The 21,343-nt window shown below is 39.4% G+C and overlaps 1 protein-coding gene across 2 annotated transcripts; it reads left to right on the forward strand.

Moving 5' to 3' along the window:
* Positions 1 to 412: 412 nt before the first annotated feature.
* On the forward strand, positions 413 to 20,381 carry FAM76B (family with sequence similarity 76 member B). 2 transcript variants are annotated; one of them, XM_050942188.1, is made up of 10 exons: positions 413 to 710; positions 1,679 to 1,743; positions 2,147 to 2,201; positions 4,234 to 4,389; positions 5,858 to 6,054; positions 9,412 to 9,459; positions 9,675 to 9,755; positions 10,439 to 10,571; positions 16,714 to 16,815; positions 17,689 to 20,381. In XM_050942188.1, exons 1-10 carry the CDS (start codon positions 612 to 614, stop codon positions 17,776 to 17,778), a joined length of 1,026 nt encoding a protein of 341 aa, XP_050798145.1. In that variant the 5' UTR covers positions 413 to 611; the 3' UTR covers positions 17,779 to 20,381. The 2 variants fall into 2 exon arrangements, with proteins under 2 accessions (XP_050798145.1, XP_050798138.1); XM_050942181.1 differs by having other exon boundaries at positions 414 to 710; positions 10,436 to 10,571.
* The last annotated feature ends 962 nt before the right edge of the window (positions 20,382 to 21,343 follow it).

Raw genomic sequence — 21,343 nt, forward strand, 5'->3', positions numbered from 1 at the left:
GTCCAATAGAAGGGGAAAGTTTGGCGGAAGGGGCGTAGCCTCGTTCTAAAACGCTTGCGCTGACCAACCGAATCGGAGAAGGGTAGTGACGTCAAGGTTTGTTGTTGAAATAAGGTCTTTCTTGCTCAGGCGCGTATCGCGGCCGGCGGAAGAGGACGGTCTTTGTCAAGAGGCTCGCGTATCCTTTTAGCCAATGAGAAATCAGAACAGGCCTTGAGCAGGCCAATCGGAGCAGCGAGTGAAGAAGGGAGTAAGAGATCCAATCAATAGAAACCGCAGGACGTGAATCCGAGCTTTGATTGGCTACTGCAGGAGCGGGCGGGGTTTGCCATTGGGTTACAAGGTTTGAAGGTTGGCTTGGCGCGCGGCGTTGATTGGCTGAGGTGCGTATGGGCGGGGCCGGCATCGGGGCGAAGCCGATGCCGACACAAGGAAGCGGCTTCGCGGCCAAGGCTCTGCGCGGGGCCTAGCGGCGCAGCGGGCACGGCTGGAGGCCGCGGGCGGAGGGTTATTGGCGCGCTTGAGTCGTTGGCGTCAGCCTCGCCTCCCTCCCCTGCCCTCGCCCGGCTCCCTCCCCGCAGCTCGCGCCCTCCCTCTCGGCGGCGGCGCGTATGGCTGCGGCGGCGGCGGCCCCGGCTCTGTACGCCTGCACCAAGTGCAACCAGCGCTACCCCTTCGAGGAGCTCTCCCAGGGCCAGCAGCTCTGCAAGGTCCGCCGGGGCCGGGGCTGCGGGGTCCTCCCTCCCGCCCGCCCGGGGGGTGGGGGTGCGCCGGGGGGCTGAGGCGGGACCGGTAGGTTGGAGGGGTGGCTAGGGAGAGGGCTGGGGGTGCTGAGGTGGGGGGCAGCCGAGAGGAAGAAGTGGTGAGGGGGAAGCAGGAGGGGAGCGGGGGAGGGTGGAGAAGGAGAAGGGGGGCCTGGGCGGGGGAAGAAGAAGAGGGGCTGAGGGGGGCTGTTACTGGGCACAGGGTTTCTGTCGCTACCCCATCTGCTCCCTGCCTGCCCTGTCTGTAATGCTCAGGCTGCCCCTTGTTCAGGACAGCCAGTCCCCCGGCTTCCGATGATGCTTGAAGGGGCCTTTTTGCCCTGGCGAAGGGATGAGCCAAGGCGAGCTCGCGCACCACTTTACAAAACCAGTTGCACTTCCAGCATCTGGCTCTGCTCACTGATCTGCCTAGAGCTACAGCCTGAGTGACAGGATGCAATGCCATTGTAGTGTCACTTCTGGGCTATGGTTAAATACTAGCACTTACCTTCACCCTTACACCAGCGTTGAGCATTAGTCACGCTAATCCTCTGCTTAGCTCTTCCTGGACGAAAATGATAATAGTGGGTTTTAAACATCCCTCCTTCAAAAATTGTTTTCTGTTTTATGATAAATGTCATAACCCCTTCACGCTTTCTGCATTCTACTTCCTGTGGGAAAAAGGGGTTTTGTTCTTTATTAAATATGTAACATGGGACAGTTGCTACAAAGGTAGATGGCAGAGAGCAAGCTGTAGGATAAACTACTGCCTGTGTAGTTTTTTTTTTTTAAAACCACTCAAGCATGAATGTATAGTGCATAGCGGATGTGTAAAATAACAATATATAAAAGCTATCTGAAGAAGTTAGATGAGACTAACTTGTAATGTCATGGTTGTTTGTTTTGATAAATAGTTACTGACGTTTTTCTTTCAGGAATGTCGAATTGCACATCCCATTGTAAAATGTACTTACTGCCGATCAGAATTCCAGCAAGAGAGGTATGTATGTGTTCTCCTTTCTGAAGGCTGAAATAGTTTCAGATTTTAAATTGGCACCAAACACTTCCTTCATGTGTGTGGCTAAAATCTCAAATCCACAAATATTGTTGTGGATTATCAATAATATCTGCAGAGAAAAACTAATTATCAGTGAAAATATTAGGCTTTTGGAAGTGTATTCTATGAGTTATTGTGACTATGTTTAATGCCTTGCTTTCTGTAGTGCCCCAAATGTACTATATAAACATAAAAGAAGGCAGACCCCCTCCATACCTGGTTTTCTTTAACTAGACATTGGGTGTAGCTCATGTTTGCATGCATATTATATGGTAATGGCGTATGGGAAAGAATTTGAAAGTTTGTGCTTGTTGTTAAATTCAACTTTGCAAAATCTTCTCTCTAGCAAAACTAACACAATATGCAAGAAATGTGCCCAAAACGTGAAGCAGTTTGGAACGGTGAGTTGGCAGTTCATTGTCAAAAATACATACAAATTTCAGTTGGTCTACAGATGCAAAAGATGTTGCAAAGAGTAGCATGTATCTTGGTATTATAAGCTTATTTAGATTATCACTAGTTAAGATTGTAAAATATTTTCAGTTATAGACACTTTTACACACATACCCCTCTTCCTGAAAAATTAATCTTTTGAAATTAAAGTTTCTGTGCTTACTCTCTGACCTAAGAAAAATCATCTGAAAAGCTTAAGGAAAAAGCCCTCAGATATTTGCGTTTTTTTCCCACTTATAAAAATGGTATACTGTTTCACAAAATTTAAAAAATGGCTCAGTTTCAAACGATTCAGGGCAATTCACAACCAACTTCAATAGTTATGAGTCATTGAAACTTGTTCATCCTGCACATGTAGTAGAAATTAAAGTCTGTGCATTTTATATGTATACAGTAAATCCCTGCCTGTTTTCATAAATGCTCACTTAACAAGATATGATGTTAGCTATCTGAGAGGCTTAGTGTTCCGTTGGTATTTTTTTTAATGAGCAACTCAATGTTAAAATCTGGTTATGCAGTATGAAGGTTCCATTATTAAATAATACAAAAATGAAGGTTCCGAAGGAGTGTTGACTCCACGTGCTGTCAATGTACTATCAAATTCTACTTGTATAATGTGGCCTGATTAATATTACTGTAGGAATTATTTATATTTCCTCATCTTTAGTTGTAACTTAGTGCTGTATTAGAAAAGTTTTGCATGTAATAGTTGAGTCCATGTTCTTGAACAGTTAAATTACACTGTGTGCTTTTAGAGAAGGTGTTGGTAATGCATAGCAATTTCTCATGTGAACAGAAGCACTTAAATCTTGTAAACTATGCCCTTAGATTAACACATTTTTACGTAATATTCAATTTATTGGACTAGTTCAGTGTAAAAATTACCAGCATGTAATTTACCCAGCTCTGTGTAAACTTAAACTGGATAAAGTAGGATCTCTTTTGGAAGTTCTAAAGGGTTGTAATACATCTCACCAAGCATAATATAGATGCACCAAGATTCGAGGCACTACTTTATCAAAAAAGGCAGCCTCCTCGAAGCAAAATAAGGTCATATATGAACTAGAAGGGAATTTTTTAGAAACTGATTACTGTAATTTTAGTTTCTAATTTCAGGTCTTTATTGGCTTCATTTTACAGTAAAGGTTAAACTCAATTAACTGACTTTAAGGCCTGGTCTACACTGGGAGGCTGGGGGGAAGGATCGATCTAAGATACTTTGACTTCAGCTACACTATTCTCGTAGCTGAAGTTGCGTATCTTAGATCAACTTAGAATCACTTACTTTGTGTCCTCGCGGCGCGGAATCAATGGCCACCGCTCCCCCGTCGACTTTGCTTCGCCTCTCACCAAGCTGGAGTTCAGCAGTCGATGGGAGAGTGATCAGGGATCGATTTTATCGCGTCTACACTACACGTGATAAATCGATCTCTGATCGATCGATCGCTCTCTGCAGATCTGGCTGGTAGTGTAGACTTACCCTTAATTAGCTGAAGGTTTGTTTTATTCCCCATAGGGTTGTAGAAGCAGGCATTATATGTGAAGCCTGTGCCTGCAGTGCTTCTAATTTCTGCAGTGATCAAGTCCCTTAGGTATCTGAAAGGTCGTCTTTGTTCTCGGAAACCTTCAGGAAGTGCAAATGATCTAATTACTCTTTCTAGGTTTAGGTAGATTTCTCGACGCAAAAAATGACAGATAAACTGGAGAAGGCAACATCCAAAAAACTTGTGCACTTCTTTCACAGAGCATGTACGTAGGTTTGTGTGCAAAACACTATTTTTGTCTCAATTGAGCTAGCATCACTTTAAAACAAAGCAAAAAAACTAGGGCCATCATTGATTTAAATATCAAATTTTCCTACTGTTCTTACTTTCAAGTTCTAAAAACTAGTTTAGAAGCATGATTTTTTTTAATAATTGTAGTGCTAATTTGTTAAGAATTTTTTAATGTACTAATTTCTAATTCTCCATTATTTTTCAGCCCAAGCCTTGTCAGTACTGTAATATTATTGCAGCATTTATTGGCACTAAATGCCAGCGTTGCACAAATTCAGAAAAGAAATATGGACCACCTCAGACATGTGAACAGTGCAAGCAGCAATGTGCTTTTGATCGCAAAGAGGAGGGAAGAAGGAAGGTATGCTTTGTTGTGGTGGTACTGTAAAGGCTGGGTCTGAAAACAAAAGATACAGTTTGAAATATTTCCCTCTTAAAAAAATAGCAGGACTTAATTTCACAAGTAGCAACGTGGAATAAAGATAATTTAATTAGGCTTTCTAACAAAGATCTGACATAGCATTTTGTATTAAACTTTGAGTCAGGGCGATAAGGGGCAGCTCCAGACATCAGCACACCAAGCACGTGCCTGGGGCGGCAAGCCACGGGAGGCGCTCTGCCGGTCGCCATGAGGGCGGCAGGAAGGTTGCCTTCGGCAGCATGCCTGCGGAGAGTCCGCTGGTCCCGCAAATTCAGCAGACCTCCCGCAGGTGTGCTGCCGAATCCACTGGACCGGGGACCTCCCGCAGGCAAGCCGCCAAAGGCAGCCTGCCTGCCGTGCTTGGGGTGACAAATACCTAGAGCTGCCCCTGATGGCGATTCAGTGCTTTTGTACTGACTTATTCTGGAATAAATTCATTCTTTTTTAATAAACCAAAAGTAATCTGACCATGGCAGTTGAGTAGTCTGTTTTTTTTAACCGCTCCCCCTAACCTTCAACACTACAAATTTCCTTAGCTTGGATCTGTCGCTTCCACCTTGTCCTATCCTTCAGTTTGCAAGGGTTCCTTTTAACCATAGAATTTGGCTGAAGAGAAGAAAGAGGCTGCTCTCAGCAGACGTGTGTATTTTAATTTCTTAGAGGGGCACTTGCCAAAACCATTTGTCCAGAAAGTGGTGGTAAAATGACATTATGGGTGATCGTGCTTTTTAATTGAACTCCAAAACAGTGCTGTCAACAGGAAACTTCTTTTCTCCTTAACTGCTAAAAAATAATTGCCTAGACCAGCTGCAATACAAACCAAGTAATTCTGATGCTGCCCTGAGTAAAGAAGACTTGAGTGTGCATGATGCCTAAAGTAAAAATTTGCTTAGGAGTAAGGATTTTCCTCTTAATTTGTGTTTGCGGGAGAGGGGTTGGCATTGGGGAAGGAATATTTGACATATGTCCAACACATGTTATATAGCCACTTTTACAAGGCAACTAAAATGCTGAAGAGGAGAGGATTCACTTTTCAGAAATGTAACTTAACTAGAAAAGATGATGCAGTATATTGAGTTGACTTCATTGGTGTCATTTATTGTAGAAGGTAACTACTGGCCTTCATTACCACTTCCCATAGTGTATAGTAAATAAAAAAAATTGCAGCACAAAAATGGACTGTTACTATGTATATTTCTAACTTTTTTGTGTATATTAAAGAATAAAATCCATATTCTGTAGTCCCAGTAGTGGTATTTGGTTGTGAAGGTTTAGCCAAAAGAATTCAAACCAAACCAGTTAAGACTATTATCTCTGTGCAAGTAAAAGTAAGAGTTTTTCCTCTAAAGCGATCCTTCTCCTAGCACAAAGTACAGTTGCCCACTCTTTGTGAATTTTTTCCTGAAAGGTTGATGGGAAGCTGTTGTGTTGGCTTTGTACACTGTCCTACAAGAGAGTACTGCAGAAGACAAAGGAACAGAGGAAGAGCCTAGGGTCTTCACATTCTAATTCGTCATCCTCGTCTCTTGCTGAGAAAGACCAGCATCATTCGAAACACCATCATCACCACCACCATCATCATCGTCACAGCAGCAGCCATCACAAGTAAATACTCTGAAACTTTATGGACCTTGAAAAATCTTGCAACTTTTTATGTGACAGGATTATTAGTGAAACGAAAGTAGCTGTTTACATTACTGAATTGAAAATAGGAATAACATTCTGTGAATTTATTCTACAAATTCAGCAGAGTTTCAGTATTGCTATAAATGGAATGGACTAGAATTGACTTAGTAGAAAGGAAAACCTTTTGGCAGTTTAATTACTAGCTGATGTTGAAACTGCCCATAAGTCTAGAAATGCTTACGGGCTTACTTATATGAGAAGTAGATAAATGATGTCATGGCACCATCTTTGGGCTAGAAGCAGTTCACCTCTGATTTTCCCCAATTATTATAGTAAATGCCAGAATATCCCATGGTGACGGACATTCATGGTATTACTTGCACACTCTAGGGCACCCCACCTTTACCATTCCGTGGGCTCAGGACGTAACCTGGTTAATTTAGGCACCTGCACGCTTTCCTGGGGCCAAAGGCACCTACCTTACCCAGTTCTTAGGGCTCACGGAGTGAACTTCTGCAGGTTTGCAAGGCCTTTTACCAGTGAAAGAGCCTTACACAATAATATTTTTAATCTCTTTATTAACAGTTACCAAAACAGAATATACACACGCAGCATACAGTGCTCACCACTCCCAATAAGGCAGATGAACTTTTCCTGGTGGCCAGTCAAGATCAGGTCAGCTGGGGCTCCTCCAACTTCTGTACAACATCATTCGCAGCTCTGATTTTGGGCTGTGTCCTGGAGTTGGTTCCAAAGAACTTCCTTTTGGACCCCCAGTTTATATAGTTAAACTTGAGTCTGCTTAACTCTATCTAGGGCCCTGCCAAATTCACAGATGCACATGAAAAATGCATCACGGACCTTGAAATCTTGTCTTTTGTGTGCTTTTATCCTACACTATACAGTTTTCATGTGGGAGACCAGTGTTTCTCAAACAGGATCCTGACCCAAAAGGTGGCTGCAGGGGGTAGGAGGGCTGCAGTATTGCCACCCTTCCTTCTGCGCTGCCTTTGGAGCTGGGCAACCAGAGAGGGATGGCTGCTCTAAAGGCAGTAGTGCAGGAGTAAGGGTGGCAATACCATGCCATCCTTATTCTGTGCTGCTGCTGTGGGTTGTTCTGCCTTCAGAGCTGGGCTCCTGGCCAGCAGCTGCCGCTTTCTGGTCAGCCAGCTCTGAAGGCAGCGCTGACACCACCAGCAGCACAGAGAGGTAGTGGTACCGCAACCCACCCTACAGTAAGCTTGCGACCTCCCTCCCCCCACACTCCTTTTTGCATCAGGACCCCTACAATTACAACACTATGAAATTTCAGATTTAAATGTCTGAAATCATGAAATGTATGATTTTAAAAATCCTGTGACTGTAAAATTGACCAAAATGGACCATGAATTTGATAGGGCCCTAGCTATACCTTAACCAGTCATTTTAAACTAAAGTACTACAAAATAATTCTTTTACCAGTCTGAACATATTGCAAAACAGTTCTTCAATCAATCATACCCCACCACCTTAGTTATTTTGCAAGATTTAAATCTAGTTATGCAACATACAGAAACAATCAAAGAAACAGACAGAAACCATACAAATAAACAATAGGGAAGTAAGGACCATAAAGGCAAAACAATAAAGAGAGATAGATTTCACAGTCACAACCGTTAAAATGATTCCTTGCCAGACAGAATGCTATTGAGCAAAGTTTTCTTTAAACATCTTAAGATCTGTTTCTTTATCTAGTGGTAGTGGGTACTATTAGGACAGGATCTCCATCTTAACAGACAGATATTTCATTGTTTTAATGTAATTTAGATGGAATGTGATGATGTGATTTTTCTACTTTTTAGCTCATGGCAGCTGCTCCCCTAATGTGGCTGCAGAAAAAGGCCTCAGATCTTACAATGACTGGCTGTCACATCAGTAGCAGGGCAATGCTATTGTCATTTTAATTCTTACTTTTAAACTTGTCACTCTAATTATGCTTCAGAGTGTTTGCAGCTGTCTGGCTTTGGGTTAAACAGTATACCAGTTTCTTTGTCATGTAGCTCTAGTTTTGTCCACTTGTAAACACTTATCAGTCTTTGTAGGCAGCTGCTTCCTAGGATTTAGTGTTTGTTTTACCATTCTGTTAAAAGGACACTGGTGTAAGAATCATACAGATGTTATCTGTACGCTTGAAATAGTTGTACTTTAGCACCTCTTTATAACATTGTGTATTTCTCAGATTGAACAATGAAAAATTATAGCTGGAATGCATAGATTCCTAAGGCCACCCTAAACATTTTCATTGCGAACTTCATTTTTCAATTGCTAAAGACATTCTTACTATCTTCTAAGCTTAAACTTTTGCAGGTCTGATCTAACGAAAAACTACTTTTTTTTTAAAGCTTACGGGGAAAATTGGTTCAGCTGCTCTTGAAAATGAAGACCGGGGAGGGGAAATAAATTGCAATTTTCCCATTATATCGCTCAGTCAGAAGAAGAAAGTAACTTTTGGCAAGCAGATTAATGTTAGGAAGGACAGGTGCCTTACAATATCTGATGAAAATCCATTTTGCCTTACCCAAGATATAACTGGTCAAATCTTATTTCATGAGAGCGTGGCAAATATCTAATAAATAAAACATTTTCAAATACCTTCTTGGTGTCATAAGGAGAAGAACTTCAGTGTGTATGCATGTATTTGCTTAATTATTAAAATGCACAATTCCAAACTTAAAACAGAGTTGATAGCTCCAATGGACAGGCACCTTCCTTTCTAAACAGTCTTTGTGGTTTCCCATCAACTTGCACTATCCAGTTTTATTAGTATTGTTGGTAGGGCAGTGCACATGGAGGTTTAAAGTGTGTAATGAATTAAATTGGGCTCTGCAGGAGCTCAGTTTCATCCAATGCAGTGTTCTTAGTTGCACATATGTTGAGCGTAACCATTTCACTTGTGCTCTCCGGTCAGCTTACCTTGAAAATGAATGAAGGTACAACTTCTACTTTAAAAAAAAAAAAATTAAGTTCTGTTCAGAATTGTCAAGTATTAAAATAATATAAAGTTTGCTGAAGTGGGAAATACTAAAACCAAGGCTGAATTGTCAACCCTAACTCTGCTCCTTGTGCCTTACGCCAGCATGCAATAGTTTAAAAACTGTTTTCAAATGAGCCTGGCCTTGATGAGGAGTAATCCCAAATGTGCTTACTAGGTGCCTTGCTAATTAGCCATCCAATTAAAAATTTATAAACTGAGCTGCTCTCGTGCACAAAACTTAGATATGGATGCTTTTTCAGTTTCAGACAATGGTAATGGAAGTTGACCTGATGCTGAATGTATATTAATTACATGTATTTCAGAATCAGCAATCTGAGTCCAGAACAAGATCAGGGAATGTGGAAACAGAGGTAATTACACTGCCCATTTCTGAATTTTTTAGCAAATGAATCTTGTATTCTTTATTTGAAAGATAATTTTTTTTCATGCTTTCATCTCTGATTGTTCAAGACTAATCTCTATGTGTATGAGTCATTTTATATGTAAATAGTAGTAGGTTGGTCAATTTTGCACTCTGAGACCATTCTGCTGCTTTTGATTTATAATATTTGTTGTTTGATTTCAGCCATAAATCCTCTGCAGCTATTCAGAATGAAACTCCAAAGAAAAAACCCAAACTGGAATCCAAGCCATCCAATGGAGATAGGTAAATTTATATTCTGCAGCTGGGATAGTTGAACCAAGTAGACCATCGGTTTGCTGCCAGTTGCTGTTTTTGCTTGGCAGATTAGAAAGGCGAAAAATTACACTTTCATCCTAGTAACTTTTAAGGTTTTGTGGCAGAGTGCTGTCAGTCAGTTGAATGTTTGCTACCAGTAGAAATCTGGCACTGTCCCCATTTTTTTTTTTTTTTTTTTTTTTTTTTTAGCTGCTTTGGGAAAAGGGAAGCAAAAGTAGAGTATAAGGCCACAGTTACCAAACGAAGAATATTCTGACATCAGTGACTTTTTTCAGAAGGACATAGATTTTGAATCTGGTGCTTTAAACTGACGTAGTATCTAGAAAATGTCTTTGGGCCTAAATGTGTGAGACTGAACAACTTATTCTGTCTCTGATCAACAGTTGGAATAAATGTACAAAGAGGCTGCTTCACTTAAGAAGAATTTGACCCCCTCAAAGCTAATACTCAATTATATTTCTGCAGGTGTATGTAATGTGTGCCATTAGTAAGGTAATTTGCCAGTTGCATCCATTTCTGTCAGGTACATACTTTTTTTGCATTAGTCCTTAAGGATGTTTGTGGAATTGTTAATTAAGCAATTTGAACTTTGAAAAATGTGTTATTCTGTTGATCTTGCAAGTAACAGATTTTTCTTTTAATTTTAGTAGCTCTATAAATCAGTCAACAGACAGTGGGGGAACTGACAACTTTGTCCTCATAAGTCAGTTGAAAGAAGAAGTGATGTCACTCAAACGTCTTTTGCAGCAAAGAGATCAAACTATCTTAGAAAAAGATAAAAAGGTAAAGGCTACAGCTGCTTAATAAGACCTTATTAATTTTTTTCTTGTATCTTGCGAACTCAAGGAGCTGTCAACCTTACAATTGTTTGAATGTTAAAACAAAATTAATACCAAAAATTTGTTTTGTGAATAGAGATTATAACATTTCCAGATTGTCCTTTTTAAAAGTTAAGTAGCAGACTTACCCAGCTTGTATGTATTTTAGCTGTAAGGCAACTCTCCCTGAACATAATGACTAGTATGACGTGTATACAAGAAACCCACCTTTCAGGCAGCATACTATCTTTAAAAACAATCCCAAATATTTTCATTTTTCTAAAGCTGTATTAGAAGCTCATCTCTTAAACAACTGACTTGTTGACCAGTTAAGGTTGTGTCCTTGGTGTAAATGGGTGCTGTTGGGACTGCAATGTTAGGGTCTTGTATTGGGATATTGAATCTTTGAGTCTAAACTAATTAATCTGGACCACTTTTAGAATGGTCCTTATCTCTAGCTATTCAGTGGCTAAAGTGAAATGAATTGGGCAGTCCAATTCATAATACAAAAGCTACCATTACCTTTTCTGGTAGTCCCTCAATGCTTGTCCTCTGAAGAGTTTTGTCAAATTCTCACTGAATTCAGTCAGTGGGAGGCCTTAAATCAGTATGGAAACTGAAACTACATTTTGACTCTTTAAATTTGATCTAGGTGAAACACAAAAAGGGCAGCGTGAGGAAGCTTAGGTGAACAATAGGAGTACAAAGTGGGCACACAGTAATGTGCATTTGTGCCCTTTTTACAAGCAAAACACTAAACTGAATTTTGTTGCTCTGTTTTTATATTCTGGAGTCATTGGTCTTTGCGCATAGTTTCTCCTTACAGTACAATTTTCATTAAATAACTGTTTCACTGAAAGCTAATGCAGTACTTAATCTAGCTGGTCCCATTTATTAACATTAATGTTCATATGTCCCCCTTTGATTTCACTTCATGTACTCTTAACTTGGTAGTGATTCAGTTCCAAGCATTTATCAGAACACTTACCTTTAATTCTAGAATAGTGATTGTTGGTGCAATTAGCCCTTTTACATAAGCACTATAATCAAATAACTAAAAGACGACCAGTGAGTAGATACTGTAGCTAAACATTTACGGAGTGCATGTATATATAATACTGTGAGCTGTTTTAATACAGTTCTTCACTGGTCCAACTTTCTCCATAACTCACCAAGAAGATATTTGATAGAACTGATGTTTTGCTAATTGTATTAGCTAGGAGGTCCAGTTTGGTATAGATTCGAAAGACAAAATGCATCTCACAATTTGAATGATTGAGAAGACAGAGGACAATACTTGTGTTAGAGGCAGTGATTAGGCTCATGCTACATTTTATTTGTCACTTAATATTGTGATTGCAAAATCCTTGTTTCAGAATTGCTAGCTGAGCCTTTGTAAATATGGCTATTCATTACTTTAAGTTTAAGGTGCAGAAGACGTATTATGGAATATATTCTACTTCTGAAAAAGTAAATTCACTTTCCTCTGTGGAGGATTCTCGCTCCTGGATCTCGGCTTCTTAATGCAAAATAGCTGGAACTCCCCAAGGTTTAGGTCAGCAGTAGCAAATAGCAGCACAAGTAGTCCTCAGCTAGTGGTAGTATGATATCCCATGCCTTAACCCTTACTTTCAGAACCTTCCAGTTCCTTTTTGATCTTCATAGCTCTCCACAGGAGCTGCACCTCTTCAGCTCTTAAACACTCAGTACCTAACTGTTATAAATATATTTTTGGCTTCACATTTTTTCTTACCCTGTGGCCGCTGTTTCCCTAGGAGCATTGATAAGGTTGCCAACCTCTGGGGATCACAGAGAAACTTCTGTTTGGCCTGAGTTTTTGTTTTGGCAACTTGTGCTTCAGCGTCTTAGTATTACTGTTGTTAGAACCTTTTTCTTGGCACCCCAGTTCTCTGAACTTCAAAGCTTTTTCAGGTATTAATTTCTTTCAGAATAACATCCATTTCCTCAGCACCTGGGTGAGAAGGAAGACCAGTATCTGTATGGCTGAAAGGTCCGTTATAAATGATCATATTCACAGAATCCTCAGCATGGGAGTTGTTAATTCAAAGTAATGGGACAATATGTGCAGGGCCTTCAGATGTTTGCCCTGTGCACCCAAGCACTGTGAGAAATTTCTTTAAGCCCTCCTTAACACATTCCCCAGAGACTCCCATAAGTCCAGCATGTGGCCAGCCTGGTAAGCTCTGAAAGAAAAAATATAGAAATACAAGCCTCAGTCAGCCTCTGACCACCTGGACTCCATGCCTGCAGTACCTACGTTTGTGCAGACCTTTTTTCCCTCTAAGCCCAGCAAACTAGTTCCCATTGGGGGGGAAAAATTGTTTCATCCCATCTAGATACGACTCTACCACAAATCAAGGTCTCAGTGCTGAATGGTACTGACTTTTGTCACATCAGACGAGGAATTTTCTTTCAAACAAATAATTAGCAGGAGACACTAGAAGAGAGGTACCTGCCCTCCAGTTCACCACTTCCAAAAACTTTGGGCAGCTTCACATTATAGACTGCAGCATCTTCTCTTCACATTGGTTCAGGACAGGGAAGACTGCTTTGGGGAGCCTCTATGGTGTGTTCAGCAACCTAGCCATGTCTCCCCTGGTGATTTCGCACAGTACAGTACCATCACTCTGATCCTTCATCAAGATAAGCCTGAGTTTGATACCTGTACCCCATGATTGGCTCCTTTAATAGCAGTACACAAGCCCCACAGCTCCTGTGCTGAGGATCTGGGCACAGCCATTGTTGATGCCTTTTGAGATAGTTAATGCACCAAAGTGCCCCTTTGGCTCACTACTTTGCTGCCTTAGTAGAAGCATGATGTTAGTGAGGGATATAGTGTCTGCCTCCTTGATGCAGAACTGATTAACTGAAGGAGTAACAAGACATGCTCTATAAGGATTTGACTTCCTCTAATGCATAAAGTTGGTAGGATCTGGATTAGCACCAGTCCAGGAATTTACAAGGACCACAATTAGTACGTACGTGGAACAAGAACATCCATCCAATAGGGTGGCCATATTCTTGCATCCTATTTTGGACCACTTGGCAAAAGTGTGTTAGACAACTCACACTGCTTCTTTTGTGTCAAACATTGCTGAGAAGTACATGCTGCCCAGGACTCTACCATCATTGTCTCCTATCCCAGTAAAAAGCTTGGTGGTCAAGACAACCATAGCTAGAGAAAATATCAGACAATTATCCTTCACATCAGAAACTGCCAGGCTTTCATGGCCCAATGGCATATTAAATACTGGGGAACTTACTGAATGTAGTCCACAGGACAGATACCAGGAACTCAAAGATGGTGGATAAAAGTGTGGGGCTGAGTCAGTACTGGGTGCAGGTGTTCTTTTATACGCAAGTGACAAGGTACGAAGAGCTGTTGCCTCATGAATGGATGTCTGTAGGTCTCCTTGCCTGCAAGTATCTGGGTTCCACAAGGAGATTCAGAAAAATGTCTGTTTTGAGAATATTACATAGCTGGTATGTCAGAAGATGTGATCTTGCAGGATTTTCACTTTCCCAGCTCCATTCAGAGTGGAGGGGAATCTTTTTGTAAGGTTACTGCTTTTTCAGCCCTTTTGTTACGACTGGCTTATTTGCCTCTGGGGGGCTTCACTTCCTGATAAATCAAACTTGACTAGAAGGCTTCAAGGGTGGCACTACAGGTCTTAGATGGTTTGTGCTTCTGCCCACTGTCTTTGGGGATCAGTGTGCCTCTAAAGCATTTATTTCTCCCTGTTTCATGCTTGGTATTTGAGACCCAGGGTCAAGAAACCTGTAAGATAGTCTTCAGAGGAGAATTAAAAGATAAGTAACTTTTCTATATAAACTTCACTTGTGCTTTAATTCTCCTATCAATGCAATGTTTGCAGTGGCAATTATAGATCAATGGGAATTTACACTCCATTTAGGAATGAGATATAATAGACTTATTCTTCAGAATCATTTTATTATGTCTATAGATATTTGCCATGTAAATTACAGTTTTATGCTAATTAACTGTTGCCATAGTCCATCTTAGCCAGTATCCTGTATCTAACGGCAGCCCGTAGTAGGGCTTCAGGGGAGTTTACAAAACAGGGCAATTATGCAGTAATTATGCATCTTCCACCCCAGCTTTTGGTAGTCAGAGGTTGAGGGCCATCCTGAGCTTGGGATTGTGCTCTGACCATCTTGGCTAATAGCCGTTGATGGACCTATGTTATACTTCTTATACCTTTGACCATCTCAACGAGTTCCACAGGTTACTTGTGCACTGTGTGGAAAAAGTAATTCCTCTTGTTTGTATTAAAGCTATTAATTTCCTTGTGTGACTCTTGGTTTTGTATTGTGTGAAAGAGTAAATAGTGCTTCTCTATTCGCTTTTCCAAACCAGTCTTGATTTTTATAGATTTAGTCATCTCTTTTCTAAGCTGAACAGTCTTACTCTTTTTAGTCTCTCCTTGTATGGAAGCCATTCCATACCTTTGGTCATCTTTGTCCTTCTTTGAACTTTGCACTATGTCCTTTTTTCAGATGGGGTAACCAGCACTTGACGGAGTATTCGAGGTGTGGGGACACCATGGACTTACACAGTGGCATTATGATATTTTAACTATCCCTTTCCTAATAGTTGCTAACATACGTTAGACTTTTTGACTGCTGCTGTGCATTGAGCAGAAGTTTTCAGAGAGCTATTCCCAGTGACTCCAAGGTCTATCTTGGGTGGTGATGTTTAATTTGGAATCCACCATTGTATGTGTATAGTATGGATTATTTTTTCCAGTGCATTACTTTTCACGAATCAGTGGCAAATGTTATCTGCTGTTCTGTTGCCTAGTCATCAACTCACAGGAATGGAAGAGACCTCCAGAGGTCATCTGGTCCAGTCCCCTGCTCTCATGGCAGAATTAAGTGTTAACTCAGTCAACCAGTTTTGTGTGATTCCTCTAACTTCTTGCAGTCTGCTTTGGACTTACTAGCATGAATAATTTTATATCATCTGCTCACTTTGCCACTTAACTGTTTACCGCGTTTTTCCAGATCATTAATGAATATGTTGAACAGCATGGGTCCCTGTTCAGATCTTCAGGGAACCCCGATGTTCACCTCTCGATTTTGAAAACTGACCATTTATTCCTATCGCGTTTCCTGTCTTTCAACCACTTACTGATCTGTAAGAGGACCTTTCCTCTTAACTCGGGGCTACTTAGTTTCCTTGAAACTTTGGTGAAACTTTCCTTTGGTGACAGACCTTGTCAAAGGCATTCTGAAAGTCCAGGTACACTGTATCAACAGGATCACCCTTATCAACATGCTTGTTGACTCCCTCAAAGAATTCTAGTAGATTTATGAGGCATGATTTCCCTTTATAAATGCCACATTGACTATTGCACAACAAATCCTGTTCATGTGTGATAATTCTGTTCTTTACTATAGTTTCTGCCAGTTTTGCCTGATATTGAAGTTAGGCTCACTGACCTGTAATGGCCAGGATCTCTTCTGGATACCTTTTTAAAAATTTGGTGTTTATAGTAGCTACCTTCCAGTCATCTGGGACAGAGGCTGATTTCAGTGACAGGTTCCATACAACAGTTAGGAGTTCTGCAGTTTCATATTTCGGTTCCTTCAGAACTCTTGAGTGAGTACCACCTGATCCTGGTGACTTATAACTGTTTAACTTATCAGTTTGTTCTAAAACCTCTTCTACTGGCACATCAGTTTTGGACTGTACTTCAAATTTGTTGCCCAAAAAACAGCTTTGTGCCAGTGTCATAGCTAAGGCCTGTCAGACAAGTCTCGTGGCTGAAAATAAAGCTGAGTATTATGAATCAGTGTGATCCAATGTCTGAAAATACTTTGAAGGACTAGTCTTCCATATCCAGTTCCCAAATGGGACTTTCACATGTAAAAGATATTTGACTTGTGGTGTAAGATATTTTTAACCATGTCCACACTAGAAGCAGGAAATGAAAAAAGTAGTCAGTGTCCCCGAGAGACTCTTTTAAGATCCATAAAATAATTTTTTTTGAGGCATAAGAGTTGGTTAAAAATACGTATGAGGTAGGCTTCCAAAATATCCTCATAGAAGTTGTTTTTCTTAGTTGACAGAGTTGAAGGCAGACTTTCAGTACCAGGAGTCTAATTTAAGGACAAAAATGAACAGTATGGAAAAAGCTCACAAGGAAACAGTGGAGCAACTGCAGGTAAATACTTAAAAATAGTTTTAATAGAGTTGATGTCAAAATATTTTGTATATTTGCTTTGAGAAATGAAATAGTTTAAATAGAAGCATTGTGCACTGTCATCCTTGCATGAGTTACCAGTCATTGAAATGGATGGGTCAGTTCCCATCTCTGACCTGTTATAGGCTCACTCGCTCTCACTCTGAGTTACACCAGCATTATCTTCAGTTTTCTTTTCAAACATAGCCTCTTGATACTTTTTTAGAGCAATTGAGGCATATCCTCTCCTCCCAGGTAGTTCCTCATGCCCCCCTTCTCAAGGGGCAAACCTCATACTTTAAGAAACACTGATATACCTATTCTAGGTGATGATATAATGACCTAGCATAACTGCACAATTTTATTGCAGTGCAAGAAGCTAATCTTGCAATGATGTAACCCACATTGAAAGTACAACTGTTTAAGCAGCAGGAAAACCTGAAATGATAAATTCTGGAATGAACAGAAATATCTATCTACAATGCAGTAGATATATTGATTTTGCAAATCCATGTCAGAGATTTGGCTTTATATCTTCCTTTATAAAACTAGTGGAAGATGTGGAGCTTAAATACCTGCGCTGTGCTGAAAACTTCTATTCCTGAGAATAAATCAACATAATGCAAAGTTTTACACGGGTGGTAGCTTCATAACTTCAGCAAGACAGTTGTGCATGGCACTGTTGAATAATTGCTCCCTCCTATTCAAGAAGTTTGTTGCTCTTTCTGCAGTGTATCACTGATGGATATAGTACTGGAATTAAGAGTAACTATTAGGACTTTTGAATGGTGTTTCTGTTATGTTTAAACTGAAGAGGAAGTGTTTTCTATAAATCATTTTTTATCTATATTACAGGCCAAAAACAGAGAACTACTCAAGCAGGTTGCCGCACTATCAAAGGGTAAAAAGTTTGATAAAAGTGGAAGTATACTAACATCTCCATGAGGACCTGGTTACTTACATGAGGATTACTACTCAATGTAAATTTGAGTAATTCTGTGAAGCCCTTAAAATCCTGTGTAGTGGAAAAATATTTTTGCACACAAGATTACTCGGCATGTTTCCTACACATTTTTATAACTAATATGCAGCTTTTTAGTTAAACTGTTCAGATAAAGTACTTCAACTGGCTTGAAGAAATTTTTTATTTTACTTTTTTTATATTGGGAACGTTTTTTGCCAGCAATAGTATTTAACAATTGCAGAGGGGTAATACAACAGTGCTCTCTTCAAAACACATCATGCAATAACACAATAGGTGTACTTTCTACAGAGTTCAAAGCAGCAGCTGAATCCCTTAAACTATGCTAAGTTTGGCCAAAAGTTCAGTTTCAAGTTTGTAAATCTGCAAGGACAACGCTTTTGGAATAGGAATATGGACAGTGGGTTCTGGCAACTGTTCTTTTGCTTTGTATTAAAATATAGGACATTTAGGATGGAAATCATGGTGCTCTTAAATGAAACTCAAAAGATATATACATATGTGTAAATATAATTGTAACAGTTATATTCTTAGTGATAACAAGTGAGTAACTAGTGTTTTACATTCTTGTGATAGGAATTTATTGAAAAATTATCTATTGTACAGTACCAGAGGCAAAGTGTGGTTTTTTGTAAGATTTACTGTAGACTTTTTTCTTGCAAGTGCCTTTCTCCAACTGTTAATTTATAGGAATGTTGGTATTTTGTACATAATGTTTTTGTTTTAAGATCATGTTTAATAAATGTTTGTGTATATATAAATGTGTGTACAGAGAAATCAAAAACAAAGATCAAAGTTGCTGGTGCAGTGCTTGAAGCAGCATTAAGAACTAGCCAATTGATGGACAGATGTGTATTGCCTTTTTTAACCTTATTAGATTGCATCTGTAGGGTTTGTTGAATCTGGTTAGTGCTTATTATGCCAAACACTTCCTAAATAAACAATTTGTATGGTTTTTGCCACACTAAACTATCATGTTTTATGTATTTTTCCTGTTGGCCCAGGGCTAACTTTTTAAAATTTCATAGCAAGCGTTGTACTCCCACAGTTATATCCTGAATTAGCAGTATAGTTAATACTCACTACTCTATTTTTAAAACTTGCATATTCAGTTTGTCTTGGTTTTAACTGTACTTGTAACTTAAGGTCACTTTTTAAAAATTAAGTAATTAGATTGACACGTACTTAGTTTAGTAAAGATACACATCAAGAAAACAGTAGCCAAAACTGTAGTGGTCAGTACATAAATAAACAGAATGGATGTGGTGTCAAATGAGAGCTTATTGTTCAACCCTTGAATGGAATCTTCTGTTTTTACATTCACTTAGTTCAGTTTTAGCTCTGCTCCTAATGGACATCAGTACAAGTGTCTTAGTAGGATGAAACAACTTCACATAACTGGGGTACACTGTTTAGGAAGGCAAGTTCTAAACCAGCCTAACTTGGAATAGTCAGTTGTCTGTCAGATGGTAGCTGTAGTTCAGATGTGGATGTTGATTTGGTGACTTGGGAGCTGCTTGCACTTCAGCTAGCTTTGTTGTCTGATATCTTGCTGCTTGGAGGACTAATCTAAAGTCCTCTAGTTATCTACCCAGATGCTACTGAATTGTGAACAACTTCAACAGTTTAGAAAACACTTAGTCTATGGAATAATTATAAATTGGAAAAATCAGGCTAGCTTGTTTCTTACAGTGAAGGTGTATTTGATTTTTTTTGTACATGAAGATCAACTTTGTAAGTTTATAAAAACTGTTCTTTAAACTTACTAATACAGCTAGGATAGAAAATGCTGCTGCTATCCTATTGGGATGTTTGTTGTATTGAGAGGTTTTTAAAAAAAAAAAAAAATTAAGTGTTTCTGACTTTCATTAGTTCAGAATAATATTTTGATACTGGGGGCTTTTTTCTCCTGTTTATTGGCCACCAGTCCATGGTGCATGTGGATTTTAAAAACTAATTCAGAACCATGCACATCAAATTGATGAATTATCCCATTAAGTGATTCTTATTCAAACAACCTTGAGCTGCAATATAAATTGTCGTTTTTTTTTTAAGGAAAAGTTCAATATTATTCTTGAGCTTTATAGAACCCAATGCTAAAAACATTTAGGGGCTTCACAGTATTTAGTTATAATTAAATATTTGATCTCTTTATTCTGTAACCTAACTTTTAACTTTAAATTTTAAAGTTTGTAAACTAGCAAATTGAATCCCAGTCCTGACTAATGCGATCCTGGAGCTGTAGCCTATTGACATAATGAACTGATGTTCTTTTAATGTTGATCTGGAAAGAGAGATGTTGTACTGTAATGTGCTTTTTAGCCTGTGTTTAGTTGTCAATTAACATTGACAGGTGATTGCCACTTTGGCTCAAGTTATTTATGTATTTTAAGTCTGTGAATATTGCGGTCCCTTTTTAGATAGTATGTCTAAATATGCATCCTGCAGTGAAGCTATTCAGCTGTCCACATGTATAGACTATTGAAATACTGTATTGACACACATCTGATTGACATTTTGTACCTTTTTCTAAATCCAATATTTCACAATAAAAGCTTGTCAAAACGTTTAGTTGCCTCTTTTATATTACTCAAAGTCATAATTTGTTTTAAACATCTGTAGTGTCAAACATTAACCAGCACTCAACATCAGTTGTGCTTTTGAGGGGAATCGTGAAGGATCTGTTCAAAGAACCAAGCTGCCACAGAAATTACATACATGGAGCATTCTTCAAATTGCAACAAGTGATAGTTTTGGAATAATTACCTACTTTAGTGACTCAATATGTTAAATTATTTCTTTTCTCTGTTACAATGTACAGAGTGATAATGCATGGAACTGCTTCAGGGCAGTGACTACATATGTAACTCGAGAAATAGGCCTGGTATAGACCTAAAACTTAGGCCAATTTAGCTGCATCGCTGAAGGCTGTGAAAATTTTCACACTCTGTGCGATGCAGTTAAGCTGACCTAACTTCCATTGTAGATGCAGCTATGCTGACAGAAGACTTATTCCTTTGACCTAGCTACTGTCTTGAGTGTCAAATTTACCACAGCGATGGGAAAAACCCCTTTTATTGCTGAAGTGTCTGCACTACAATGGGTCTAGCTCCCACCCTGCAGTTGCGTTACAGTAATGCTTGTAGTGTAGACATACCCTTCGTGAGACTTCCTAAGCATTCAACAAAACCTTAGATGCCGTAAAATTGGGAAAGTTTAACTGAAAGATTCTCATCCAAGTTGACAGAATTTCCTCATATTTAGTTTTGATAGAGCTGGTTCATTAAACTGCAGGCTATTTCTCTATTCCACATGCTTCACCTTCAAAAACCTGATTACTTCATTTTATCATCTTCTTATGTTCTCTCTGGAGAGAACAAGATATTTTATTGGAGTTTACTTTGCCCTTAACTTCAGCCTTCCAAAATAATGTTTCCATTATTTTCTGAAAGCCTGCTTTACATTAAACTCTTTTTACATATATGAACCATCCACATCACCATTCTAGGAAATGCGTTGGATGGACTT

The sequence above is a fragment of the Gopherus flavomarginatus genome, chromosome 1, assembly GCF_025201925.1.
Source record: "Gopherus flavomarginatus isolate rGopFla2 chromosome 1, rGopFla2.mat.asm, whole genome shotgun sequence".
NCBI lineage: Eukaryota > Metazoa > Chordata > Testudines > Testudinidae > Gopherus > Gopherus flavomarginatus.